The sequence below is a fragment of the Prunus mume genome, linkage group LG2 (genome assembly GCF_029339155.1).
Source record: "Prunus mume cultivar Tortuosa linkage group LG2, ASM2933915v1, whole genome shotgun sequence".
Classification (NCBI taxonomy): Eukaryota; Viridiplantae; Streptophyta; class Magnoliopsida; order Rosales; family Rosaceae; genus Prunus; species Prunus mume.
The window spans coordinates 5,700,355-5,724,590 of NC_142699.1; the positions used below are offsets into that span (position 1 = coordinate 5,700,355).

Genomic DNA, 24,236 nt, shown 5'->3' on the forward strand with positions numbered 1-24,236 from the left:
GTTCATTCCTCACTATTGACTTCGGCATCAGAGACTTTTTGGTTCACACTACACCGGTGTGTCTAATGGTTAATTTTGTCTCTTTCTTTTTAGTTTCAGGGCACAAATGTCTTTCCAAATAGCCTGGGAGATTCATTCCCTATAGTTGTCACATAAAGTAATAATTATGGTCAAAAAATACATTTCATGTATTTACAACGAAGAACACATTAGATTACGTAAAAAGAATACAACTCATTAGGTAACTACAACGAATATAACAAACTATTTTCTTAGTATAATTTTCTATAAATTACTAAATTGTTATCACATAAACTAGTAATTATGTCCAAAATGTATTTCAAGTATCTACAACGAAGAACGCATTACATTACATAAAGAATACAACTCATTTAGGTAACTATAATGAATATAAAAAAACCATTTTTTGAGTATAATTTTCAATATATTACTAAATTTTATAAACTAGTAATTACGGTCAAAAAATGCATTTCAGATATTTACAACGAAGAACACGTTAGATTATTTGTTTAGTCAAAACTTTTTAACTCAATAAGTAACTGCAACGAAGAAAATGCTTGCAGAAGAACATACTAAATATTCAATTTTTTCCTAAAAGAAGTAATAGCAAAAAATATTGTTTCACAATTCAATTAATATTAAAAAGAAAAGAAAATTAATTATTAACTTTCGGAAATAAAAATAAAACCAATTTTCCCTTCCTGTTTATTTTCTCCGCGTACATATTCGTGCAGACAAAATAGCGGTAAGAGACACAACAGCCAAGCACACCTCAGTCCCTATTTGTGTGTAAATAGAGCAAGGAGCCTGACTCTGTAAAACCTCCGAGGCTCTGACAAAAACCCCCACAAAACCCAACACCCAGAAGCCCCATTTTTTCTCACTCTCGGCCTTCAAAGTTCAAACAAAAACCCACCCATTTCGCCAAACCCCAAGAACCATTTTATTTTCTTCACCAAATCCCATTTCCCTGGTAATGCCAAGCAGCCCTTTTGGGTTCAATGGGTCCTCAAGAATCTGAGACTGGCAGTGATAAGTTCAGACTCCTTGTGAAACTTTCTTCAAACACTCCTGTCTTTGGCTGCAGAATGTTCCCTATCGTTCGTGTGAGTAGGCACCAATCTTTCCTTCAACTTGAAGTCCCGCCTCACGAGCTCACTTTCTCATGGTTAGCCTATTTTTTTTTTCTTCTTTCTTTCTCTTTTAATTTCGTCCCTTTTTTTCTCTGAATTTTTTTGTTTTATGATCTTTTTGTTATTTTCCTTGATGAATGTGATTTTAATCACAATGCATGTGTTTTTTTTCCACATGAATGTCTGTTTCGGTTGCTAAAGAAACAGAGGAAAAGATTACCCTTTCGTTTAGTGAACTTTTGGTTCCAAGATGTAAACTTTAATGCCAACAAAACAAGTAGGTGTTTTTTTTCCTGAGAAGAATCAAAATTTGGAGAGTAGGATTGTGGTATCTTGAACCAATCAAGATTACTTGAGATTCGACATTTCTTCCTTTCTTAAATTTTTTTTGTTTTCATGTGAAGTGGGTCATTCTGTTCAAAATAAGGCTCTGTTTTTTTTGGTCTGAAAAATAAGGCTCTGTTTTTTTTGGTCTGAAAAATAAGGCTCTGTTTGGTAGCTGAGAAAAATGGTTTTATCTTTAAGATAAAGCTGACGTGTTTTTTATTTACTTATTTTATTTTGTTCCCTTTAAGGTAGGCACTTGTAACTTGTAAGAGTCCTTCATGTATATATTTTCTTTCATATTCTCTTATTTTATTTATAATATAAAAAACCATGACCGAGTTTCTAAATTTCTCTTATCATCCCTTCTATTTGTACACTCCTAATTGTAATGATAATAATTGTCATAATGAGAATTTTTAAATTTTCTTAGCAGCAAAATGAAGTTCAAGCTTTCGTATATTTCCTTTATTTGTTCTCCCGTTATTAATTGTCACAAAGTTTTGTTCACATGCACATGAAGTAAGAGGTGGAAATAGTATATTGGAGTTTTTCCATTTCCAAGTGTGGAAAATTGTTGTTCTATAGAAGCTTCGTTGTAGTATAGTAGCACCTATTATAGTGGATTCATGTTCAATCATGTTCCAATATGTAGGTACCGAGAGCAGACTAGCTCTTCTTTTGACCGGGACAAGGTTCGCTGTTCTGTCCATCTTGACATGTTGGCCAAAATGCAGTGCGAGGAATGTGTAAAACTGAATTTATCTGTCAAGGGAAGTTACCATTGCTCGAATAGTTGTTATGTGGATGCATGGGAAAAGCACAAGGTGTACCATCGTTATGCAGCTGAAACTGTTAGTGAGACTTTGAGTAACAATCAACAAGAAGTAAGAAATTTCAAGAGTTATGGGCCTGATAAATATTGGCCGGAGTCTGACTTTGTTGTGGGTTCATCATCTGATAAGAATGAAAAGGTGATGGAACCGGACGGGAAAATTTGGATTAAAGTCGGATCTTCGAAGTCTTATGCACCTACAGAGCATGATATTGGACACCGTCTGAGACTGGAATGTGCAGCTGTTGATTGTTCAATGGGTACTAATATCACCCCAGTAAACATCACAGTGACAGATCCTGTGATTTATCCTCCTGCTCATCCGCCTCGTTCTACAATTAAATGCGTCTGGAAATCTTGGAACTCTGGTCTGGAAGCACACTCTTCCAGTGATTTGACATTTAGTGTGCTCTCCTATAATATCCTTGCTGGTATTTATGCTACTGGTAATAGGTACAGCTACTGCCCAGAGTGGGCTCTGTCATGGGAATACCGTATGCAAAATATAATTAATGAGATCATTGAATATGACGCAGATATCCTATGTCTTCAGGAGGTAACTATGTTTTCTCAAACTTCTTATATGAATGTTGGTCCTAGAGCCCCGCATTGCACAACCCTGTTTTACCTTGGGTATTGTTCCTTATTTGATGGGCAGGTACAGAGAGACCATTTTGAGGATTTACTCAAACCTGCATTGGCAAAATGTGGATACTCAGTTCTATACAAGACGAAAACCAAAGAGGTAATGTGATATGTCCTATTTTGTAGCGATGTGTGCACTTCCAGGATTCTTTTTTCTGCCAAGAGTATTACTATTATCCCTTTGCCTTACATATGCACCCTTGCTTGCATAAATAGAACCATAGATAATCGTTTGCAATCTGAACAAATGGGTTAACATAGGTTTTGTGAAGCTTAGCTTGTTTTTTGTGATTTGTTACTTTGTAGTATTACCTATTATTTATTGGTTGAAATTTAGGGACACATACATTGGTAATCATAAAAGTGCGGTATGTGGAAGTATGTAATCATAAGCTAGCTGTAAGAGAGATAGAATAGAAAATACCATGCTTCATTTCTTTGATTAACGAAGTTGTTTTTATGTTGACTCCTTTCAAAAGTTTTTTTTATATGTTGATACTAGCTGAAAACCAGAAAATTGTTGGCTTGATATACGACTAAAGCTTTTGGGGTTAAATGGTTGTCTAACATGGTATCAGAGTTGTGTTTGTCCTCAGTTCAAATCCTCCAATCCCCATTATTTTGTTTATTTTCAAGGTGTTTGGAATGGCAGATTAGTAGGTTGAAAGTGTGATATACTCTTACACTTGACCTGCATTACTTATAAATAGATTTGGTCTTTAGTTGTCCTTCGCCAACCTTAGCCTGACTTGGTGATAAACCATTAATACGCAGTACAAACAGCTCATCTGGAATAATTATGGTTTTAAATATATGAATTGTTAAGAGAAATATTTTGATTTGTTTGCTTCACATAGAGATTGTATTCATCTGCATTTGGGAATAGGCTGAGTTACATGCAGAATCCTGTCCTGTATGCTTAATTTCAATAAAGTTTTCTTCCTGTTATTATACCAACACTTAGCCCAAAAACGATTATTTTTAGTTGTAGTCTCTCTATAACTTTAATCAGTCTTAAAGGCACTTAATTTATTTGTCTCCCTCCCACAGTACGTCTCCTGTATTGAGTTTCTTTCTCTATACCTTAGTATGCAGTGTACTATACTATGGCTTTACTCCCTCTTGGAAATGCTGATTTTTGTACCAGATGCGTCTCAAATGGGGACATATTCCCTAAAATCAATTGTTTGAATTGCATCAGTCTTAATTTTCTATGTTTGTAGGGTCCATGCAAGAACCATATGGCCCATGTGAACCCCACAAACTACAAGTCTGTGGATGATAAGGTTCCACTGTTACTGTATAATATGATTTATACAATAATGGGATATTGCTATAAACAAACTTATTTTGTAGAATAATGCAAAATATTTTGGCAAGTATAATTTCATCCTAGGTCCCCAGCCTAAGCTAGCTTGACCTGAGCTAAAGGTCTGTTTCGTACTTGGTGCCAAGGTAGGAGTGGTAAAGAGGCCCTGTTGTCCTCTAATTGTCCTAGTTAATTATGTCCCTGAAACTTGGACACAAATAAGTATAGCCGCCTTCCTATGGTCCTTTTCATTAATGAATTGGCCAAAGCATCCTTGAGATTGTTCAGTATGTATTTTTAAATAACAGAATGTCAATTCTTTGTGACTCGCTGAGGCTTAAAGAGAAATGGCAGTGAGTGCTCAAACTACCCCAACTGTAATATTCTAAACTTTCAATTCACTTACCCTTGTAATCTTAATTTTTGAATTTCTTTGTGTTTACAAATAATGAAAATTATGTTACTAATAATATATGATCTGTATCGCGTTAACTATCTCTCAGTCCCAATTTTCTGTGCATTGAGCAAAACATGTGATCAACAATATATGATAAAAGTGCACCCAAATGAATTTTTATAGACAATTTGGCAACATGTCTTTTGCTATATGTTGGTCTAAAAGCAATCACTTAACTCAGTGAACTGTTAGATGACATTATATCAAGATAATGAATTTAATGGATGTCTTGCAGGTGTATACGCCTAACCAATATACAATTGATGGTTGTGCTACATTTTACCGGCGTGATAAATTCAAAGAAATTGTGAAATATGAGGTAAGGAATCTCTTGCTTGTACTTATGAGGAAAAAGTGAGGAAAATCTCATTTGTGAGAATAATTTGTATGTTCCCAGTGATTGATGGTTCTGATTTGCTTTTGTAGCTTGAGTATGATAAATCAGCATTGCCATTTGTAGAAGCATTGGAACCTGAACTGAAAAAGGATGGTCGCTTTCGTCTGTTGAAGGTATACATTTCTCCTATAGTTTTCACTATGCACTATGTTCTTGTGGCTCTGATTTCTGTATCATCTGTTTGTTCTGTCAACTTCTTATACATGATTTTGCAGGACAATGTTGCACTTGTCGTTATATTAGAAAGAGTTAAAAATGAGGGATCCTTCGATGGCAATCAACCTAGAATTTGTGTGGTATTGTGCCCATTTCAAATTCTACAGCTTTACATCATTAATTTTTGGGTACTGACACAGATGTGCATTTCCACTGCAGGCCAATACCCATATACATGCAAGTGAAAAATTTCCAGATGTAAAATGGTTTCAGGTGTAGTTTAAAATTTGTAGCTGTTCCATCTATTAACGATAAGTTTAAAGAGCATGATTGACTTAACTGGATTCTTTTCTGATTTACAGGTTGTGAGCCTCATCGATGGACTTGGGACAATTGCCAACTCGAAAATTCCTCTATTGATTTGTGGAGACTTGAACTCTCTTCCTCTGAGGTTAGTCTTCTGTTCTTACTAACTGGTTTACTGAAAGACTTGGGAGAGTATGTCTGTGTATTTGGACTGATATTGAATCTTTGTTTGTCCTCTTTTAAGACATGCTTTAAATTTTGGAAATCATTTGTTTCCATATGGAATGAGAAGCGAAGATTAGTGATATACTTATTCAACATTGCAGTAATCCTCATAGTTTCATAAGTAAGGGGATACTTCAGAGTGTTCCCAACAAGGAAACCGATCCGTTAGGGGTATATCAGTATCTCCGGCCTTGTCCTATATATAAGCTGGTAAGGCCATTGTATCTCTCCTTGTTTATGGGAACATAGATATTTTCCTGGACTACACCTCTAAAGTTGGTGGAGGTTCTGAATATTTTGTTGTTGCTTGTGCCAAGGATGGTTCTTGTGATCATTTTCTAATGCCGAAGATTTTGTTTTCCAGAAAAGTGCATATGCATGTTTTTTTCAGTCAGATGGTATTGAGGAGCAACAACGAAGGAAGATGGATTCTGAAACCATGGAGCCTATATTCACCAATTTCACATCAGAATTCACAGGAACTCTGGATTATATCTTCTTCACAGGTATTAGGAGCGACTGTTTCAGAATTTTATGATGCCTCAGATTTTTACCTGCATAAGTTCGTCCTAATATTAGTTTTCTTTAAATGAGAAGTACATTTTTAGTTTAATTTGCCTCTGCGTTAACAGCTTATACTTTTGAAAGGCCACATGGGGGTTCCTGTCCTCTATTTATATGTCTGTCACCCGAGAGCCAGATGTCCTTTCTTTGATAAGAGATCCAGGTGTTCTTAAATGAGGCTTAAATTATTTCCCAAAATTACCCTTAATTTTATATTATTTGAATTCTATTCAAATATTGGCGTGCTGACTGAACAACCTTATGAGGAAAGTGGCATTGCATATAGTTATAAACACGTTAGATGGATGGGAATTACACCTACCAATCACATTTAGCCTTATATAGCTGCAGTAATTCTGCTTGATGTAATCAGCATCCAAAGGAAAGCTTACTTGCAAAGAAATTCTTTCCTTGCAATATAAAATCGAAGCTCTTCCTAGTCCCGGTGCCTTGGGAACCAAGAGCTATACTTTATAAATGATGCAAGGTTGTGTTTGTCAATGGATTCTTAAGTAGGTATATGCTTGCAGTACTCACTGAAATTCATTTTCAACCAATGATTTGGCTTGTTTTAAAATGATTCGGGAAGTTTACAGGGTAAGCTTTCAGGGGGAAAAAAGAAGTTTAACCTGCCTCCCAGCGTACGTTGTTAGTTAGCAGTGTTTAGGTTAGGTTCAAAGTATCAACTACTTTACGTTTTATATTGCTCTGGATCACATGATAACAATAATTGTTTTTTGCTGCTGCTACTTGGTTGTTTGGTAGGTCTAAAATTAATTTCTATGCTGTTTGCTTGTCTTGATGTGCTGAGCAAAATTTTGCCCCCACAGTGTTGATGCGTTTATCTTGTTTCCTCTCAAACGTTTAGTTCTCTGTTTTAGGTGACAATGCTAAAAAACTAGAAGCATATTTCCTTTTTGTTTTTCTTGCCTAAATTGTATGCATAAATTGAAATTATTGAAAATCTCCCTCTTATCAATTCCTGCAAAAGATAGTTATCTGCATGCTTGGACCTCCAGAGGTGCCTTAGGTAGAGCATTGGCCAATAAGCTTGTTCATGGTTCTTATGATGCTTTAGTTTTTGCATTGTCCCTCCTAATTAAATTAGACGTTTCTAGCAAAAGCTATATCATATTGGATGAATTTAAAATCTTGTGAAATGTTTTTATTGGTCATTTCTATGTGTACCATGTATCTTCTTCCTTATTTGGCTTCCAAGACATTGCAAATCTGACATTTTGGTTAGAATGCGTTATGGACTACAAAATGAGATTATAGCATTCACTTGTGATGCAGTAAGTATATTGCATTGATGTATTTTTTGAAATGAACATAACCAACAGCTTGTTCCAGTTCTGAATTTTTCTTATTTATTGCCCTTTGACTGTATATGTAATGCTTTCCTGCAGTTAATAGTTTGAGGCTTGAAAGTGTACTGGAGCTTCTTGACAAGGAAGCCTTAGGTTCTGGTCTTCCATCTCCTCAATGGTCATCAGACCATATTGCCCTCATGGGAAGTTTTACTTTTACCCTTGAACGAAGCTCTTACCAGGGTCAGCGCTTACTACCATGTCTGCCCAGTCCATGGAGAACAGCAACTGCACAGTAATAAGTTTTACAGGAAAGCTGAAGATGATTGATAGACTAATGTCTGGTAATTTGTATAGAATGTATTCATTCTATTCAAAACCGACGGTGATTGCTACATGAAAGCTGAAGATGAATAAGAGATTAGTGTCAGGTAATTGCAGAAAAGCAGCAACTGGCCAGTAGGTACTTATATAGGATAGATGAAAATACACAGAACGATTAGCAAACAGGTCATATGATATTTTAGGTCAATATGTAGATACACAGAAGATTAGACACAGAGATTAGCATTGAAACTTTCTTCCCCATCATCAATCATGTAACTTGTGTTGGGTTTCCAAAACTGTGATAATTCATCTTTTTCACTATGGTAAATTTCAGGGGCCTTCTGTTTGCATAATTGATTGAATGCTCTATAGTGGAAATTTATCCACTTCTTATTTTACTATTCAGATTGGGCCAATTATATGATGAGGTATACGGCATGGTGCATTTGTACTTAGTGATTCGGGTAATTCAACATTTCCACATCTTGTTGTGATGGTTTGGTGAACATTTAGAATGTTCTTTTCTTTTAAGGGATTTGTATGGTTTTCATGGTTTGAGGTACACACATGTTCAAAAAGAACCCTCAATCGACAATGTGCTAATTTTCAAGGATCATATAAAAAGAAATGCTCATTTTTAGATATCTGAAATGTTATGTTTCGACGGCGGATCATTATCACACATTTGGACATTATTTTGACTAATCAATGATCTTAATTTACGGTTTGCAAATATTACATGCTGGATTGTTGGAAGAGAGAAAAATGTTTAGGTTTTGCATCAGCTGGTTATGAAACGTATGTAGTTAGAGTGAGACTAGCCCTCAGAACAAAAAACAAAAAGAATAAGAGACGAGTGATTGAATACTTATGCTGACACAAATGTCGTCCTAATCCCAAAAATATGTATGTATATTTTTCCATGATATAATAACAAATGTGATGTTGATATACCTACGACAGTAAAGGGTGGACCTCCACTAGAAATCGCCTTTAATTTGCAACAGGTGTGCTGAGGGTTAAATCATGGAAAAATCTAAAGGCTGGATCTCTTCCAATATATAATAAATTAAGCACAAGTGGGGCAGGGAACCCACCCCCTTCACCCAAGTTCGAGTTTCCCTTCCGACAGATTAGATTAATTTAAAGTAGTTTTAGACTATGGCGTTATATCCCAAAAATAAAAAAAACATAAAAAAGGTTCAAACAAATCTAGTAGGATAAGCATAATGCATATTTACATTATATAAAAAGGTCAGTATCTCTTAGCATATTAAAGCCTCCAAGGGAGACAAGTCTTGAACACAGAATTAACTCTGTTACATATTTATATATCTTCTCTTAAATAAACTTAATAAGCAGGCTTGATTTTGATCTTACAACTAACACATGAAGCTACTACACCTTGGCTTGAAAAGGGTTGGTGGGGTTTGATCAGGTGGGTGCATGTACTTGCAATTTGGGCATGCAGGTGAAGACCTGCACAGCATAACCAACATGTGGCACTTCATGCACACAGTGGCTACCATCTCTTGGTGATGAAGATGATCAATTTGGAGCCCCAGCCTTGAGGGGTTTTTGCTCTTTGTTGGTCTGCTGGGTTCCATGAAAAGATCATGGAAATTGTGAAGGGAAATGTCTGAATTAGGCCTGGAGTTTTCACTGTTGTGATCTGAAATATTGGCTTTCCTGATCATTGACTCACAGGATCTCAAGTTGAGCTCAAGGTCTAAGCTCATGTGAGGAGCTGGACTTGGGGGCTCAGGGCTCCTCCTTGGGTCCCTAGAAGTCTTCATGTGTGTTCTTGTATTGTAAAAGTGTATCTGCCCTGACTGCACATAATAATGCACACACCAGAAGAGAAACTATCAGAATTTAGAACATGAAAAATTAAATTGTGAAATTAACTGTCACATCTTGAACATGGTATAAAATGTATGTAAGTATATTTACCTGAATATCAAGGCATCTTTGCCACTCCAAAGGCAATGGAGTCTCTTGGTGAAGCTCAATATCAAACAAGGATTTGGCTGTGTTTTGTGGTTTCCAACGCTTTTCGAAAATTTGTTCGACTTGATCATGATCGTGACCATCATATGGCTCATCATCCCACTTTCTTTTCTTGGATGAATTCTCAGACTCTGTGATTGCCTTCTTCTGGTTTGGAGAAAGGGGATGAGCTTGAAAAGAAACCATAGCTGTTAGCTAAGCTAGCTGCTTCAATTTACTCAGAGACAAGTAAGACTTCTACTCTCTCTCTCTCTCTCTCTCTCTCTCTCTCTCTCATACACACACAGAGGGTTGAGAGTTGAGGGTTGAGTTGTAGAAGTTAAATGGTTGGAGAAAGTTTTGGTTGTTATATAGGCTTGATGAGGTTTGGCCACAACTGCAAGGGAGAATCTATTAGGGGCAAAATTTAAAGGTACAACTAAAAGAAACCTGGCCTACCCATGCATGACGTGCATTCCAAGTTGGTTCTCTTCAATTGACTCTGTTTTCTATATCAGAGAGAGAGAGAGAGAGAGAGAGAGAGAGAGAGCGCCAAGCCAGCTCTCTATTAAAGCCTAAGATGTGAAGTCCTAACCAACTCAACTCCCTGGTCTAATACCCCCAACCCCCCTGATCCCGATGCCACCCAACACAGCCAACTATATAAATCCTAGCACTCAATTTGGGCTGCATCGACTGTACTTTGGAGAAATACTTATCTTGTCGCGTGGCAGTGATGAGCGGTACAACAATCCAGTTAAAACACGACATCTGTTTAAGTGTGATGACCAACTCTTAATAATGGACTGTTGTGCTACTCAACATTGTCAAGTGACAAGAACAACCCTACCTAAGTTTTTCGTGTCTTGGAAATTAAGTGAGCTAGCCAAGCCAAGAGCCAGTAGTTGCAAGCCAAATGTACTTCAAATACCAAGTTATGATACTCATGAGAGGCGGTGAGATGGGAAAGAAGGTGTGTGAAGTGGTCATTAAATGAGGAGAGTCTGTATACGGTTGAAGAAGGTCTTGAATGGCTATGGGATCTTTAATATACACAATAACTCCAACTTCCCACAATTGAGTTACTCAAAGAACAACAAGAAACTTTTAAAGCTCTCAACACCCAAGCTCTCTCAGCCATCAATAACCTCATTCCATGACATGAGCCATGAAATTAATCTCTGCAACTAATTTAACTATGCCTTTAAAGCTCTCAACACCATCGGCTATTAATTGTAAATCAACCATATATATGTCCTATATTTTTATTTTCTTTATTGAATTTTTGTTTGGTTTTTTCATTATTTTTATGAAGCATACCCTGCCATTCATGCCCCCCAAAATATCCATTTGCTCCTAATATCAGGGTCCCCTATTTATTCTTGGACCAACAAGTCATCAAAATGCCGTCTTTTTAATTGTTGTTTTTCGTGTGTGAGAAATCCCCTCTCCTGTAGTTTAGATTATCGTTTGTACTAAAAAAAAAGCAATAATCTTTTTATTGATAAATAGTTTTATCATAATGAAATATCCTTAAACATGTGAACAGCTTATGTATTGCAAGCATCATGCACCAAAAATTCATTGATGTCACTGATTAAAGAGGTAGTGTGGTGGTACCTCTACCCTTATTAAAGAGACAGTTTTGAGTTCAGCTTCTAATGGAGTAGGCAGTTGCAGTACCTAATATTTCTGTCCTTCATAATAATAAGTTTTTTCTTAAAAAACAAAAGAAAATTAAAAATGATAACATAAAAAAGAGACATTAATTGAGTTTCATTCATGGCCTTCCTATCCTAACTACTCTTTTTCTTTTTTGCTTTTTCTCCTCAGCTTCTTATATCCTTGAAGAGAATACCATTTTTGGCCTCAAGGTTGAGTGCCAATAAGTTCCTTTTCTTGGAGAGGTATACTTAGCCAAAATTCACCAACCAAATATAAATTGGTGAGGGACCCTCAATAGACTAGGCAACTAATGACATAAATACCAGGACTGTTTACTGCTACTAGTCAAATGAGTTAGGACACACACAAAAAATGTTTTCCTAACAAAGGGTATTTTTGTAAGGTAGCCACAAAATTGAAAACAAGAAAATGGAGAAAGAAAAAAAAAAATAGATAAACCAAGAAATTTAAAAGGAAAAAAAGACCCAAAAGGGTCCCAATGGTATTAAAGGCTTTGAGGGAGAGAGAGTTTTCAAGTATTGTTCACCTGCCTTCATTAAATCATCTTGAATTCACTTCAATGCAGAATTCAAGGATGACCATTGAAACCACCCTCACTTTCTTCAACATATATCTTTCTTCGTCACTCTCATCAGCACCCGTTTATTTGCTTCTGTTAAATGCTCCCAACCCACCTCTTCTTCCCTTCATTTATGTTCTTCTCTTCATAGCCTCTCTCTCTCTCTCTCTCTCTCTCTCTGAAAATTTATTCATGAAGTTTCAATCACTTCCCCATATAAGGATGGACTGTCAGAATATCTACTCTCTTGTGTGTTCATAAATTCCAGAGAGTTAAATTGTTTGTAAGCCATTTGCACTTATTTTCAAGTGTAATGTCCTAGCAGCAGGAGCTTCTATAGTGCAAGAAATTGAAAAGGGAAAAAAGAACCGACAATTGTTTATGCTTCAACTAAATTTCTCAGTTCGAAGTCATTAATTTGACAATAATATATTTAACAACCATGCACGCAATCTACAAAATTCAACAGTGAGACTCGAGAGAAGCTTAATTATGTGGGACAGTAATATTTAACAGCTGTGAGAGAAGCTTATGTGGGACTTTACGTAATTGGAGTCTTGTGTGACTATATCTCTTATTACGTGACTACTTAACTAAGTTTTATATCATAAGATGAGGATTGACGTTCTCTTATCAAACAAATGCTTATGTTGCCATACTATAAATCTGAACCATTGATTATATTGATTGTTGCCTGAATATTACGATAATTAACCCATCATTTCGATATTTATTTTGTGGGAATATTATACTAGTGGATTAGGAGGTTAATTTATGGTGGATGCATGATATTATGCATGTATCATAAATTCATAATGAGTGTGGTGTATGCAATTATCTTGTATTGATGGCTTTGATATGAGATGAAGGAGGTGGGCGTGGCAAAATCCATTACCTAGAAAGCAGCCTCTCAAGATTCATCACTTCCTGTCGTTTTTAGATTAAATTAATTAAACAATCTGTTGAGCGTTGAGTTCCCGCCAGCCCGTGGGCATCGTAAGGGTTTTGAAACAAAAACTTTATATATATGTGCATCACGCATGCATTCAAAATTTTTAATCAAGAATATCTGTAGCACTTCTCTATAGCTTTTATTAATACTAGCTAGCCTCTTGACATGTGCCAATTGGTTTTATTTTTTATTTTAGAATTAAGAAAAGATAACATGGTTAGTTATGTTCCATAAAAGTATGACCTATTATCTGATTTTGTTTTTTTAATATAAAAAATGTGAATTTACTATATTATCCTCATTTAATTAATAATTTCAATTTTTAATATTTGAATTAATCAAGTACATTTTTTGGTATTTTGAATGTTTCACTATTCTCTACATTTTGCTTTATATATATAGATAAAAAAATCAACAATATTAAAGGTATCAAGAGGTTGACTAACTTTTATTCAATGTGGGAGATGACTGGAAACCTACGCGAAATTTCTCATATATATGAGATTCTCGCTTGATGGATATGTTGCAAAGTTGCAAATATAACGTCACAAGTTTCGTTATTCACTATTAATTAATTTTGAATTGAATATTCTAATTTTTTTTTTCATAATATATGAGCAAACAATTTATATGTCATACCAAACGACCCTATGTAATTCACATAATCTAATTAGCTCTATTGAAGTGGGTTGGATTACTCTTTTCTTTCACCATAAGCAAAGTATAGTTTTCATGCATTTACATGACAGGACCAAGTTGTATTTTTGATGAATAATGTTTACAGATACATCAAATTGTAATTTACAGAAATGAAGGGTATTTTCTTCCCGAAAATCACGCAAGCGATATCATTTTATAAATTAGGGGCCCATCGTCCTGACCAGACTTTTAGTAACCTGAGAAGTTCAGTGGGTGGTCATTGCCTGGGTGGTTGCTTGTGTCATTGACTCTTAGGCAAAGGTGATATATACAGAGCAGAGCAGACAGGCCATTCACTCGCATAGTCGCATTCATACCTTACAACCTCTATATATATATTTCTTTCTCTGCTTAATTTCTTATCCTTCTTTTCTTTTCTTTTCTGGTAAGTTCTTATCCTTCTTTCCTGATTGAGTGAGGCACCTTCAATTGCGTTTTACTATTTTAGGGGAAACTTCTGTTTTTATTTATTAATTTATTAATTATATATATTTTATGAAGAGCCACTAGATTTGTTTGGAGTTCATGGACTTATATAATTGTTTATTTATTTGTTTATAGAAAGGAGAGGGCAACAATCAAACTCTTACTATATGCTTCATCTCTAAAAAGCTCCGTCGTTTAATTTATAATTTTAGAGTAAGGTCTTGATGGAGACACCCCAATCCCATGTAGACCCACTGATTTTTGACACACAACTTCAAGTTGAAGCCTTTTATTATTACAAACTCTAATGCCAGGGGCAGGTTTCGAACCTCACACTCAGTATGAGGTTAAACACTTTTAACTACTACGGTATGACTTCATCGGCCATCCCAACTTCAATGTAGGAATAAAAACTCTAAAATTTTATATATACTTTAAAATATCTTATTCCAAACTAAAAAAGATTATATCAAACTATAAACCAAAACTTTATTAAGTATTCCGTTAAAATCAATAAAAATTTTGCTAAGGAAAACTTATATCAAGTTTGCAATAACTAAGAAAAATTATTGTGACTTCGACAAAAAAAAAAAGGAAAAATTATTGTGTGATACAAAAATATGATCACGTGGCATAACCAATATACATATTATAATATGGGTAGATAATATCATTGCTCAATAATAAATCAGTAAACTTCAGTCATATACTTTGATATGCTTAGTGCAAAACATAAGGTTACGCAACGAAAAGAAAACCTTTATACATTTATGAGGGCCTAATAAATCACCGAAGTAATTGGTCCATCTAATATGTCAACCACTTTGCAGGATATATTGGCCCTGTACTGTACCCACCCAAATCCTGATTGGGCACATCCATGTCGTTATTGGATAAATTTGGGCCGAAAATACCCCCAGTATTCTGGTTAAGCTGTTAACTTATCGGCTAGAGCACACACACTACTGTTTATCAATTTATCATAGTAGTTTATGATCCAATAAGATTTGCTTCATTTGTGTATAAAAACAACAATGTAACACGTAAGGGGCTTGTAGCTCAAGTGATTTAAGAGTATTTATCTTTGTAACCGAGATTCTAGGTTTGTTTCCCCTTCTCTCAATATGAATTGTAAGTAACAATGTAACGCAAAAATGTAACTTAATTGCACCTAGCTAGGAATTCATGTACAATCTCATGCATTATAATAATACTAGAGTCATCAAAAACTGTCCCAAATTTAAGTCGCCAAATAGATATATGGCATGCCGATATCTTACCTACTAGAAACAATAAACTTTAAAGTGGCACCGTAATGAAACACTATGCATCATTTCGGATATGGAATTTTGGGATTTGTTTTGACATCCCTATCATTACTCTTTTTCATCAATGGTATCCTTAAGGTCACCTTGAACAAATCGACGCCAGTACCAATGCTTCACCCACACCGTATGCACTTGATCCAATGGGATTCCTTTCGTCTCTGGCAAGAAAAGCACGACGAAGACGGTCATTGCCAGAATCCAACCGCCGTAGAACAAGAATGTGGCATATTTTAAATGGCATAGCATGGACAAAAAGGTTTGGGATAGCACAAATGTAACACCAAAGTTGACAGCAAGCCCCATGCTTTGGCCTGTGGGTCGAATTTTCATGGGGAAAATCTCACTTGGTATAAGCCAACTCAAAGGACCCCATGACCAACCAAAACCAGCAGCCGTTGCCATCGGTACCTGTTGTAGCTGCTAGAACAATAGCCACCGCAACCTGCACAAAAACGTATGCCAATTTATATGTTATGCAGCTCGCTTCATGATTGTATTTCACCTGCACATAGTGGCTTTCATTCTAGGTCCTTTGACCATAAACCCAATCAGTTTAATTGTGAGGGTTTCATACTCAAATCAAATGTATTATCTTTTTCAACGTAAAATTATACGTACCTGACAGATGACCATTTGGATGCGACCCCCCATGAACAAAAACCTCCGGCCATGACGATCAACCATGTACGTCGACACAAGGATCGAGCCAAGATTAACCAACCCAAGAATAATAGACGCAATGAGAGCAGAGTCGTTGCCAAACCCTACAGGCGCATAGAAAGCAATGATATTAATGCCAGTGACCTGCTGAAAAAAGGGCACGGCAATGGCCCCGATCACAAGCTGAGGCCTGTACTGCCTCTGAAATATGGTCACAAATGGCTCCTCGTTGAAAGCTTTGGCGATCTCGCTGGCCTTAACGAGCTGGGCAAGTTCTGCTTCGATATCCTCCTTGCCTCGGATTTTGATGAGAGACTTTCTGGCTTGGTCTAGTCTGTTGCGTTGCACTAAGCTTGTGCGTGAGTCTGAGATGAAGAGGGCGCCGGTGGTCATGATGGTGGCTGGGACTATGGCTAGGCCGAGGGAGAGGCGCCAGCCCCAGCTGTGCTTCGAGGTGGCGTAGTTTATGCAGTTGGAGGCCACCACCCTGATTCCGATGCAGAACTGAAGCCTGTGCTGAATGCGCCGCGCCACTTGGGTGGTGCGATCTCTGAGAGGTAGATTGGTGCAGACTGTTTGGACATTGTTAGAAGGGGATGTTAGTAAATGTGGATTCATACTGAGCAATGCAATTGGTTTTCTTATTTTTTAATTTTTTGACAAGACAATTCTAAACTATCATAATGTACGAGTTGTAGTTGAATTTTTGTGTAGGAGAGGAAGGGGTAGAGAGTCTAGAGACACAATGCGTTGGTAAACTGACTTAACCCACATTTGCATGCAATATTACTCCAATGTGTATTATAACTATGAGATTAATTAAATACCTAAATGCATAAAATTTCGTACATTGTTAATGCAATTTTTTATTTGTATTTCTTATCAACAGTGGGGGAGAAATAAAATTAGGCCAACACCAATTGATGCACTAGGTATTTTAGTACCTTGTCATATGTAATCGAGTCTCTAGAGAAAATATCATAAGTTCAAGATAAAACTCTTTGTACGATCTCAATTGATTTGTGAACCCAACACCAAATCCAAGCAAGATACGGCCCAAGATAAGCATGGCAACATTGACAGCCCCACCATTGATAGCAGACCCAGCAAAGAAGGTACACCCAGCCAGCACCATGACATTCCTTCGGCCCACTATCCTGGCCAGACGGCTGGCTACAAGTGAGGCAGCCAAACCCGCTATGTAGAGAGAGGATGTGAAGGACGTCAAAACCTGACTATCGTACACACAATATATGTTTTTGGGGGGCCTTCCTGCTTCCTTTCTCAGCACTGATGGAAAAAATTTATTCAGAAATGATGGCATTGTTGTCACTCCTCCTGAAAAATTTGTGCATTTGCATGGTTAATTTCATGCATTTGATCAGCAAACTATTCACTTTAATATGATAAGTATAGTGCTAGGTAGGTTTAATATAATCAACGTGTCTTTCAGTACATTATGTCTGATATCAACACGTATTAAAAATATAAATTCTTCCGACTGAAAGATGTAGGCGAAATTGAGCTGGTTAGCTCAGCCGCATCTTAATTCTCTTATCAAATAGTTTGATATGTTGTAAAAATTAACGAGTAAGATAGATTTTTATTCCAAATGCGTGGTTCTTAAACAAAGGTTCACGTTCAAACACTGGCGGAACCACATAAAAAATAAACCTATATAGCCAAGTATTTTAACTTAAAAAATAAATAAAAAATACACAATTTCATACTTTACCAATACCAATAGGCATAGTCAGAGGTCTTCCGTGTTTGTATTTGGTATCAAAGATTGTTGCAACACCAATACGCATAGTAAGGGTAAAGTCTTAGCTCTAATTCTCCAATTTTAATATTTTTTTTATTAATTTGTCTCCGAAAAAGAGAAGCATTTTTCTAAATGAAATTCACTCTTCCATGAATAATATGACTATAATTTCATTTGTTTTTTTTCTTGTGTTTGCAACTAGCGTGATTTATATAATAATATACTTTTATTTCTAGAAACTGCTTTTTTTTTTTTTTAAATATTTATAAATATAATTAGATTTTAAGCTAATAACTTTAACAAACCCACCTTCTGCCTTCTAGTTCAAATTTATATAATTGCAACATATAAAAGTAGGTACGTAACCATAATATGAAAATAAAAGTCAAGATGATGCTACTCATATAATAATGAGAGGGAGAGAGAACTGTATAATTCTTTGTTTAATAATATGAATCACTTAACCAAATGATAATGAGGGGAAGAAAGCACTAGAAAGGCTTTTAAAAAGCGGCCAACCAAGAAACAACCTTAAAAATCATCGCACCTGTAAATGCAAAACCCAAATTGGTTTCGATTATTAAAATTGATTAGATCTCTACGTTATCTTCTGAATAATAAAAAAATAAAAATCATGGGACACCCAACCTAACCTAACCTAACAGTCGACAGCATTCAGTCGTGAATTATGAGAGCTACATGTCCTTTGTAGGTAAGATTTGTTCTCTTCGTAGGATATAGGCAATGGATATTATTACTTTCAATTTAGCTTTTGACATTTAATACATACATTGTCATTGTCACGGTATAAAAGTTAGAAAGACTTATTTTACGTCGAGTGATTTATGCGCGCGTGTGAGAAATTTCTGATCGTATCAACGTAGAATCTGCATTTCATTAATGGGTCGAAATAATTTACCAAAAAATAACTATCAACAAATATTGTTTAAGTTGAACGGTGACAACCCATAATTCTAATATTTGCAGGCTACAACTACTGAACTTAATTTCACTCATCAATTGCAAATTTGGAACCCCCTCATGCTTCTTCTAGTAGTTCTTTTTAACTTTTAGTTTTTGGATAGTTTTGTCAAGCGAAAAACTTCATAAACAGGGGGAAAAAAAAAACATAAACTGACGAGGAAGGAAAAACTGAGGCCCGTCAACGGCGAAACCTCCCACGACCATTTCCTCAAATATATATCTTGCACACTTTCCTTCCCTTTCTCTCTTTTCTATCCAACCCACGAATGCACTCAAAGTCACAGCTTAAAGAATGCACAGAAAAAAGAGAGTGAATTGTTGGGAAGAGCTAACCTTTCCTGCCAGACCCGCCAGGAAAAAAGAAATCTAAAAAAAAAACGCCATACAAGTTTTCCAAAAATCAGCTGCCTAGGCGGGCCGGCTATACACAGGGTTTTTTTTTAAAAAAAAAAAATAGTATAGCCGGACTGTGGTCTTTTTTTATTTATAAATGGTATAGCCGTGCAGCTATACTCGGATTTTTTATTATAAAAATGTATTACCGAACGGCTATACCACAATTTTTTTATTATAAAAATAGTATAGCCGCTCTCAAAAATAGTATAGCCGTTCGGCTATACCTGGATTTTTTGACACTTGGCAGGCGGTGGTATTTTTTAATTATAAATAGTATCGCCAGGCAGCTATACTCAATGTTGTTTTCAAATAAAAATAGTATTATCGTCCTGCTGTACCCTGATTTTTTGACAAGTGGCGAAGCAGGCGCTAGAAGCCAGGCGGTGATCTTTCTAATTATAAATCGTATAGCCGTGCGGCTATACTCGGATTTTTATTACAAAAACTGTATAGCCGAACGGCTATACTAAAGTTTTTTTGTTATTATAAAAAGAGTATAGCCGCCTGGGTATACCCTTTACATAAAAATAGAAAGAGCTCGGAACCTGAGAGCTGTAATGGTGCGGTGGGTTCCGTAAAGAGCACCATAACAACGATAAATGGAAAACTCAAGACTCTGATGAGCCAGAGAAGAAGAGGCCTCATTTAAACTCACTTTCACCCACCATGGCTCGTAGCTCCACCACTTGTCCACCCAATAACCATAGCGTAATCCCTCTCTCTCTCTCTCTCTCTCTCTCTCTCTCTCTCTATTTACAGTCTGCTTGGTTACTGACGGAAAAATGCTTTTGGTCAAATTTTTTGGTTTAAGAAAAAAAGGTGTTTTTTTTAATAAAAGAAAATTACTGTGATTGATGGGTGATTGGAGTTTGGGCAATTTCTGCTTTGGATGTGAAAAATTGTACCATGCTCTGTTTGGTTGTTGAGGAAGTGTAAGAAAAGGGATATAAGTTACAGAAATGGAATTTTTGGAGTATAGGGTGTAGGTTAAAGGGTTTCTGTTTATTAATTGTGTAATTGGGGCCTTAAAGCATCATTAATCTCTAAGTTGATGAAGTCACTTCTGAAGTTAGTATCCTTTTTCATTAAAAAAAAAAGCATGCATTTAGATGAGTGCACATTGATAGTTCAATGCATTTCAAGTACACTTCAATTTTGATTTGAGATAGGAAGTAGATTGAAATGTATTGGTATTTTGTGTACGTACTATACGTGCCCAGGTCGATGCAGCAGTTCTCCAGTACCAGAACCAGAGAATTCTTCAGCAAATAGACAAACAGAAGCATGATTTGCAAGATCTTGAAGCCAAAATTAAGGAACTAAAGGATAAGCAAGGTTTACCCCTGTTTGGTGATGTTGCCACCTTTTGATTGCGCATTGAATATGTAAATTTTCTGTTATGGGTGACAGGTGAGCTGGATGACAGCATGACTGAACTAGAGGAGAGTAGGAGAAAACTAGTGAATCTGAAAATGCAAAAGGATGTCGCATCTGGGATGCATAACCTTACTTATGGTGCAGTGAATGGAACCCTATCACCTGAAAAATCAACAGAAGGGACAATGAGCTTGCGGGAACTTAAGAAATTCAATAGAGGAAACGAAGGTATGGATAATGCCAAAACTCCATTGTACCAGCTCTCTTTCTCACTCTTTCGCTAAAACCCCAGCTTGATGTATTTGCAGAGATGCCAGACCCGCCAGGAAGAAGGAAATCTGAAAGAAAAAACTACGCCGTTCAAGTTTTCCAAAAATGGGCCGCCTAGGCGGGCTAGGCGGGTCCTTTTTTATATAAATAAATAGTATAGCCGCCCGGCTATACGCCTTAAAAAATATATTTAAACAGTATAGCCGAACGGCTATACGACTTAAATAATATATTCAAAACGCATAGCCGGGCGGCTATACTCCTTAAATAATATATTTAAACAGTATAGCCGTTCGGCCATACCCTTATTTATTTATTTATTTTTAAATTTAAATTTTTTATTGCTCCAGATTCATTCTTTCATATGGAATGGATGTGCCTGACTGCCAATCAATGTCGTTGGCCAATCACGACTAGTGTAAATTTTGATCAACACCCGTTTCTCACCTAAGCTTTAGGTTCACTATCTGGTTTTGGAACAAGGCCAAAAACTTGAGAATTAAAACTTAAAATCTAAGCTCACTATCCTAACATATCAACTTTGTCAAGAATGGTGTGCACTTAAAATCTAAGATCCATACCCCAAACTCTGTCAAGGATGGAGTGCAACTTTTATTTCGCTTTGCCACCTCTCACTGAGAGCCACTTTTTTGTATGAATATATTGACAAGATTATTATGATGGGTAGAGATTGAGTCCAGATGATCTTGATCACATTTCAACCTTGTCACTTGAGCCAAAACTCACCAATCTCGCTTTGACAAAGAAGAAAAGGGTCGGGACGATTGATCGGGATCACTAGTTATAAGTTTGGGCTCGTGTGGGATTGAATCTCTAACAAAAATTAGAGATAAACAATACATGATCTGATCTGCAACTAAATATAAGAAATCGGAGGGTATCCATTATTAGTAGCAATCTACAAGCAGGAGGAACCCTATGAGGGTTCATGAAATGCATATTTATTTGACTTAAACATCAAATAGCATCACCATCAACTCAATATGAAATAGAAATAACAAGGATATCTTTAGGACCTTCGTCCTGATGAACTCAATAAATAGCATCACCATCAAAATCGAAAAGAAAAAAGCACATAAATTCAGAATCACCAACGGATAATGAAAAATTGTTATTAAATTTAGTGATAATCTGAATGTTTAATAAACTAAAGGCAAGAGAACAAAGGAAATTGCCATACTGTGAGATTCGTGCTGACTGCTACCATTCCATATGCTTTGCAACTGCATCAGGCCTGAAATTGTTACACTCAATCATGAGAAAGAGGACTAAATTTTATCTGACAAAATCAATGATTAACTACAAAGACATAATAAACCTTCACTCCGTCATACCATCTTGAGGACTAAATTATTCAATAATAAAATTACTAAGGTATTCCAAATAAGATTCATTCCGCCCACTCCCAAGCTCATTCACGTTTGTTTAAATTAACCCAAAGATTACTAAGCAAATCCCGAACTGAAGCAACATGTTCATATACTTGAAGAAGTGCTAGCAGTGCACTGACCCGAGAGAAGATGAAATCCATTCCCTAAGGGTTCCAACATTCAACATAGTTTCAGCTGTTGTAAAGGTCTTTAAAACTACCACAACTGCAAATATCAAAAGAGTTATATATGCCACAAATATTTTTCAGAAACGGAATACTGCCACTCTTTATGGGCCATCCTCTGCAGCAAACATTCGGTTACTCTTTTCTTTGAGGGATGCAGCCTGCATTGTGGCATAGACAACATTAATTAGAAAACACTATATACACAGAGAACGCATCTAATCCTTTAACCCAACTACCAAGACTACAACCAAATATTTACACAGAGAACGCATCTAACGTAGTCCCTGAATATGGGCTATGTTTCTTCAACCACCACAAGTACAACCAAGCACACAGAATATAGATTGCTTTCAAAAATGAGAAACAAAAAAAATTTGAAAGCATAAGTAAAAGCATGCCATGTCCTAAAATCCTATGTGCCGTATCAAATACAAAATGCTTCTCTACATGTCTTTAACAGATGAATGCATCCCTCCTTCAAGAACTATGCCACTGAAATAAACTCGTGAACAGAGACAATTTCTTTGTTCCAATCAGGTAGGTCCTAAAATGAAGAAGCTAAAAGAAAGCTAATATGTTTGACAGCAGTAGTGGGAAATCACTTCAAAAGCCTCAAGACATGGATTCATTTCATACCATTAGCATCTTACCAGCTCTTAATTCATTGATATAGAGAACTGGAAAATAATCAATTAAAAATTGATACGTAAGTACTTACAAATGCAGTTGCCTCCCCCTTACTGTTTCGATAGCCTCTGGATCTACAAAATGTAATCAAACCAGTGTACACTACCCAAAGTTTAGTCCAAAGCAAGCTTAATCATTTTCACAAGGAAACTCACACTAAATAGCAAACAAGACTGCAAAATAGAGTTATAAATTGACAAACTGGAAAGTTAGGACCTAAGAAGCTGCCACCGATACCAACAGCAATGACATCCTTCAGGGCTTTTCCTGTGGTGCCAACCGATACAATCCCCACTCAGACGAGGTAGTTTGTTTGTTCTTGTAAAATAATAATAATAATAATAATAATAATCATGCTCGATGTTGTGATGAAGCAAACCCGAAAAGTTTGTCATTGCCTTGATTTATATATTTTGCAGGTTACAAGGAAGCTTGAGGGGTCAAGCCAAAAGAGTGACTAGCCTTGTCTTCTCGAACACTCTGAATGTACTAGTTTCTTCTGGTGCTGATGCATATTGGAAACTACAATTACTTTCAGACATGACTTTTACTCTAATGTGACTTCTGTTATTAAACGACGTCATTTTGGCCCTGCAGATTTTTGTGTGAGGTGCTGCTGGGTGGGAAAAACAGAGAAGCAAATTGAAAGGGATGAAATAATGATCAAGAACCAGTTTGCAGTCTAGGTGAACTAAGTTTTATTCTTCCAAAAATGACCTCACATTTTTCCTCTCAACCAGATTTAATGTCTCCAATATGTCAATATGAAATAGACATAACAATCGCTATGCGACAAAGATCTATTTCCAGATCAGAAAGCAAAATTTCCTTGAGGCCATTGACAAGTGAGAACATTTTTTTGAAGCTTCT

The 24,236-nt window shown here is 36.2% G+C and overlaps 2 protein-coding genes and 1 pseudogene across 3 annotated transcripts; 1 reads left to right on the top strand and 2 right to left on the bottom strand.

Moving 5' to 3' along the window:
• The first annotated feature begins 809 nt into the window (after positions 1-809).
• On the top strand, positions 810-8,177 carry LOC103319668 (carbon catabolite repressor protein 4 homolog 1-like). The gene is made up of 11 exons (XM_016791465.2): positions 810-1,189; positions 2,134-2,869; positions 2,972-3,058; positions 4,960-5,043; positions 5,151-5,234; positions 5,337-5,417; positions 5,497-5,550; positions 5,640-5,728; positions 5,910-6,018; positions 6,173-6,314; positions 7,782-8,177. Exons 1-11 carry the CDS (start codon positions 1,023-1,025, stop codon positions 7,979-7,981), a joined length of 1,833 nt encoding a protein of 610 aa, XP_016646951.1. The 5' UTR covers positions 810-1,022; the 3' UTR covers positions 7,982-8,177.
• Positions 8,178-9,230: 1,053 nt separating this feature from the next.
• On the bottom strand, positions 9,231-10,336 carry LOC103319639 (E3 ubiquitin-protein ligase). The gene is made up of 2 exons (XM_008221199.2): positions 9,963-10,336; positions 9,231-9,841 (listed from the first exon to the last, which is right to left on the bottom strand). Exons 1-2 carry the CDS (start codon positions 10,203-10,205, stop codon positions 9,392-9,394), a joined length of 693 nt encoding a protein of 230 aa, XP_008219421.1. The 5' UTR covers positions 10,206-10,336; the 3' UTR covers positions 9,231-9,391.
• Positions 10,337-15,504: 5,168 nt separating this feature from the next.
• Positions 15,505-16,907, bottom strand: LOC148919479 (sugar transport protein 5-like; annotated as a pseudogene). Its single transcript, XR_016123631.1, has 2 exons — positions 16,267-16,907; positions 15,505-16,090 (listed from the first exon to the last, which is right to left on the bottom strand). The product of XR_016123631.1 is annotated as a sugar transport protein 5-like (transcript).
• Between the last annotated feature and the right edge of the window lie 7,329 nt (positions 16,908-24,236).

Excerpts from the sequence above, each read along its gene's own strand:
- LOC103319668 (XM_016791465.2), top strand. The coding sequence starts at position 1,023 with ATGGGTCCTCAAGAATCTGAGACTGGCAGTGATAAGTTCAGACTCCTT. Across the intron at positions 2,870-2,971 it reads ATATCCTATGTCTTCAGGAG|GTACAGAGAGACCATTTTGA; the intron begins GTAACTATGTTT and ends TTTGATGGGCAG. Across the intron at positions 6,315-7,781 it reads GGATTATATCTTCTTCACAG|TTAATAGTTTGAGGCTTGAA; the intron begins GTATTAGGAGCG and ends GCTTTCCTGCAG.
- LOC103319639 (XM_008221199.2), bottom strand. The coding sequence starts at position 10,205 with ATGGTTTCTTTTCAAGCTCATCCCCTTTCTCCAAACCAGAAGAAGGCA. Across the intron at positions 9,842-9,962 it reads AAAGATGCCTTGATATTCAG|TCAGGGCAGATACACTTTTA; the intron begins GTAAATATACTT and ends TATTATGTGCAG.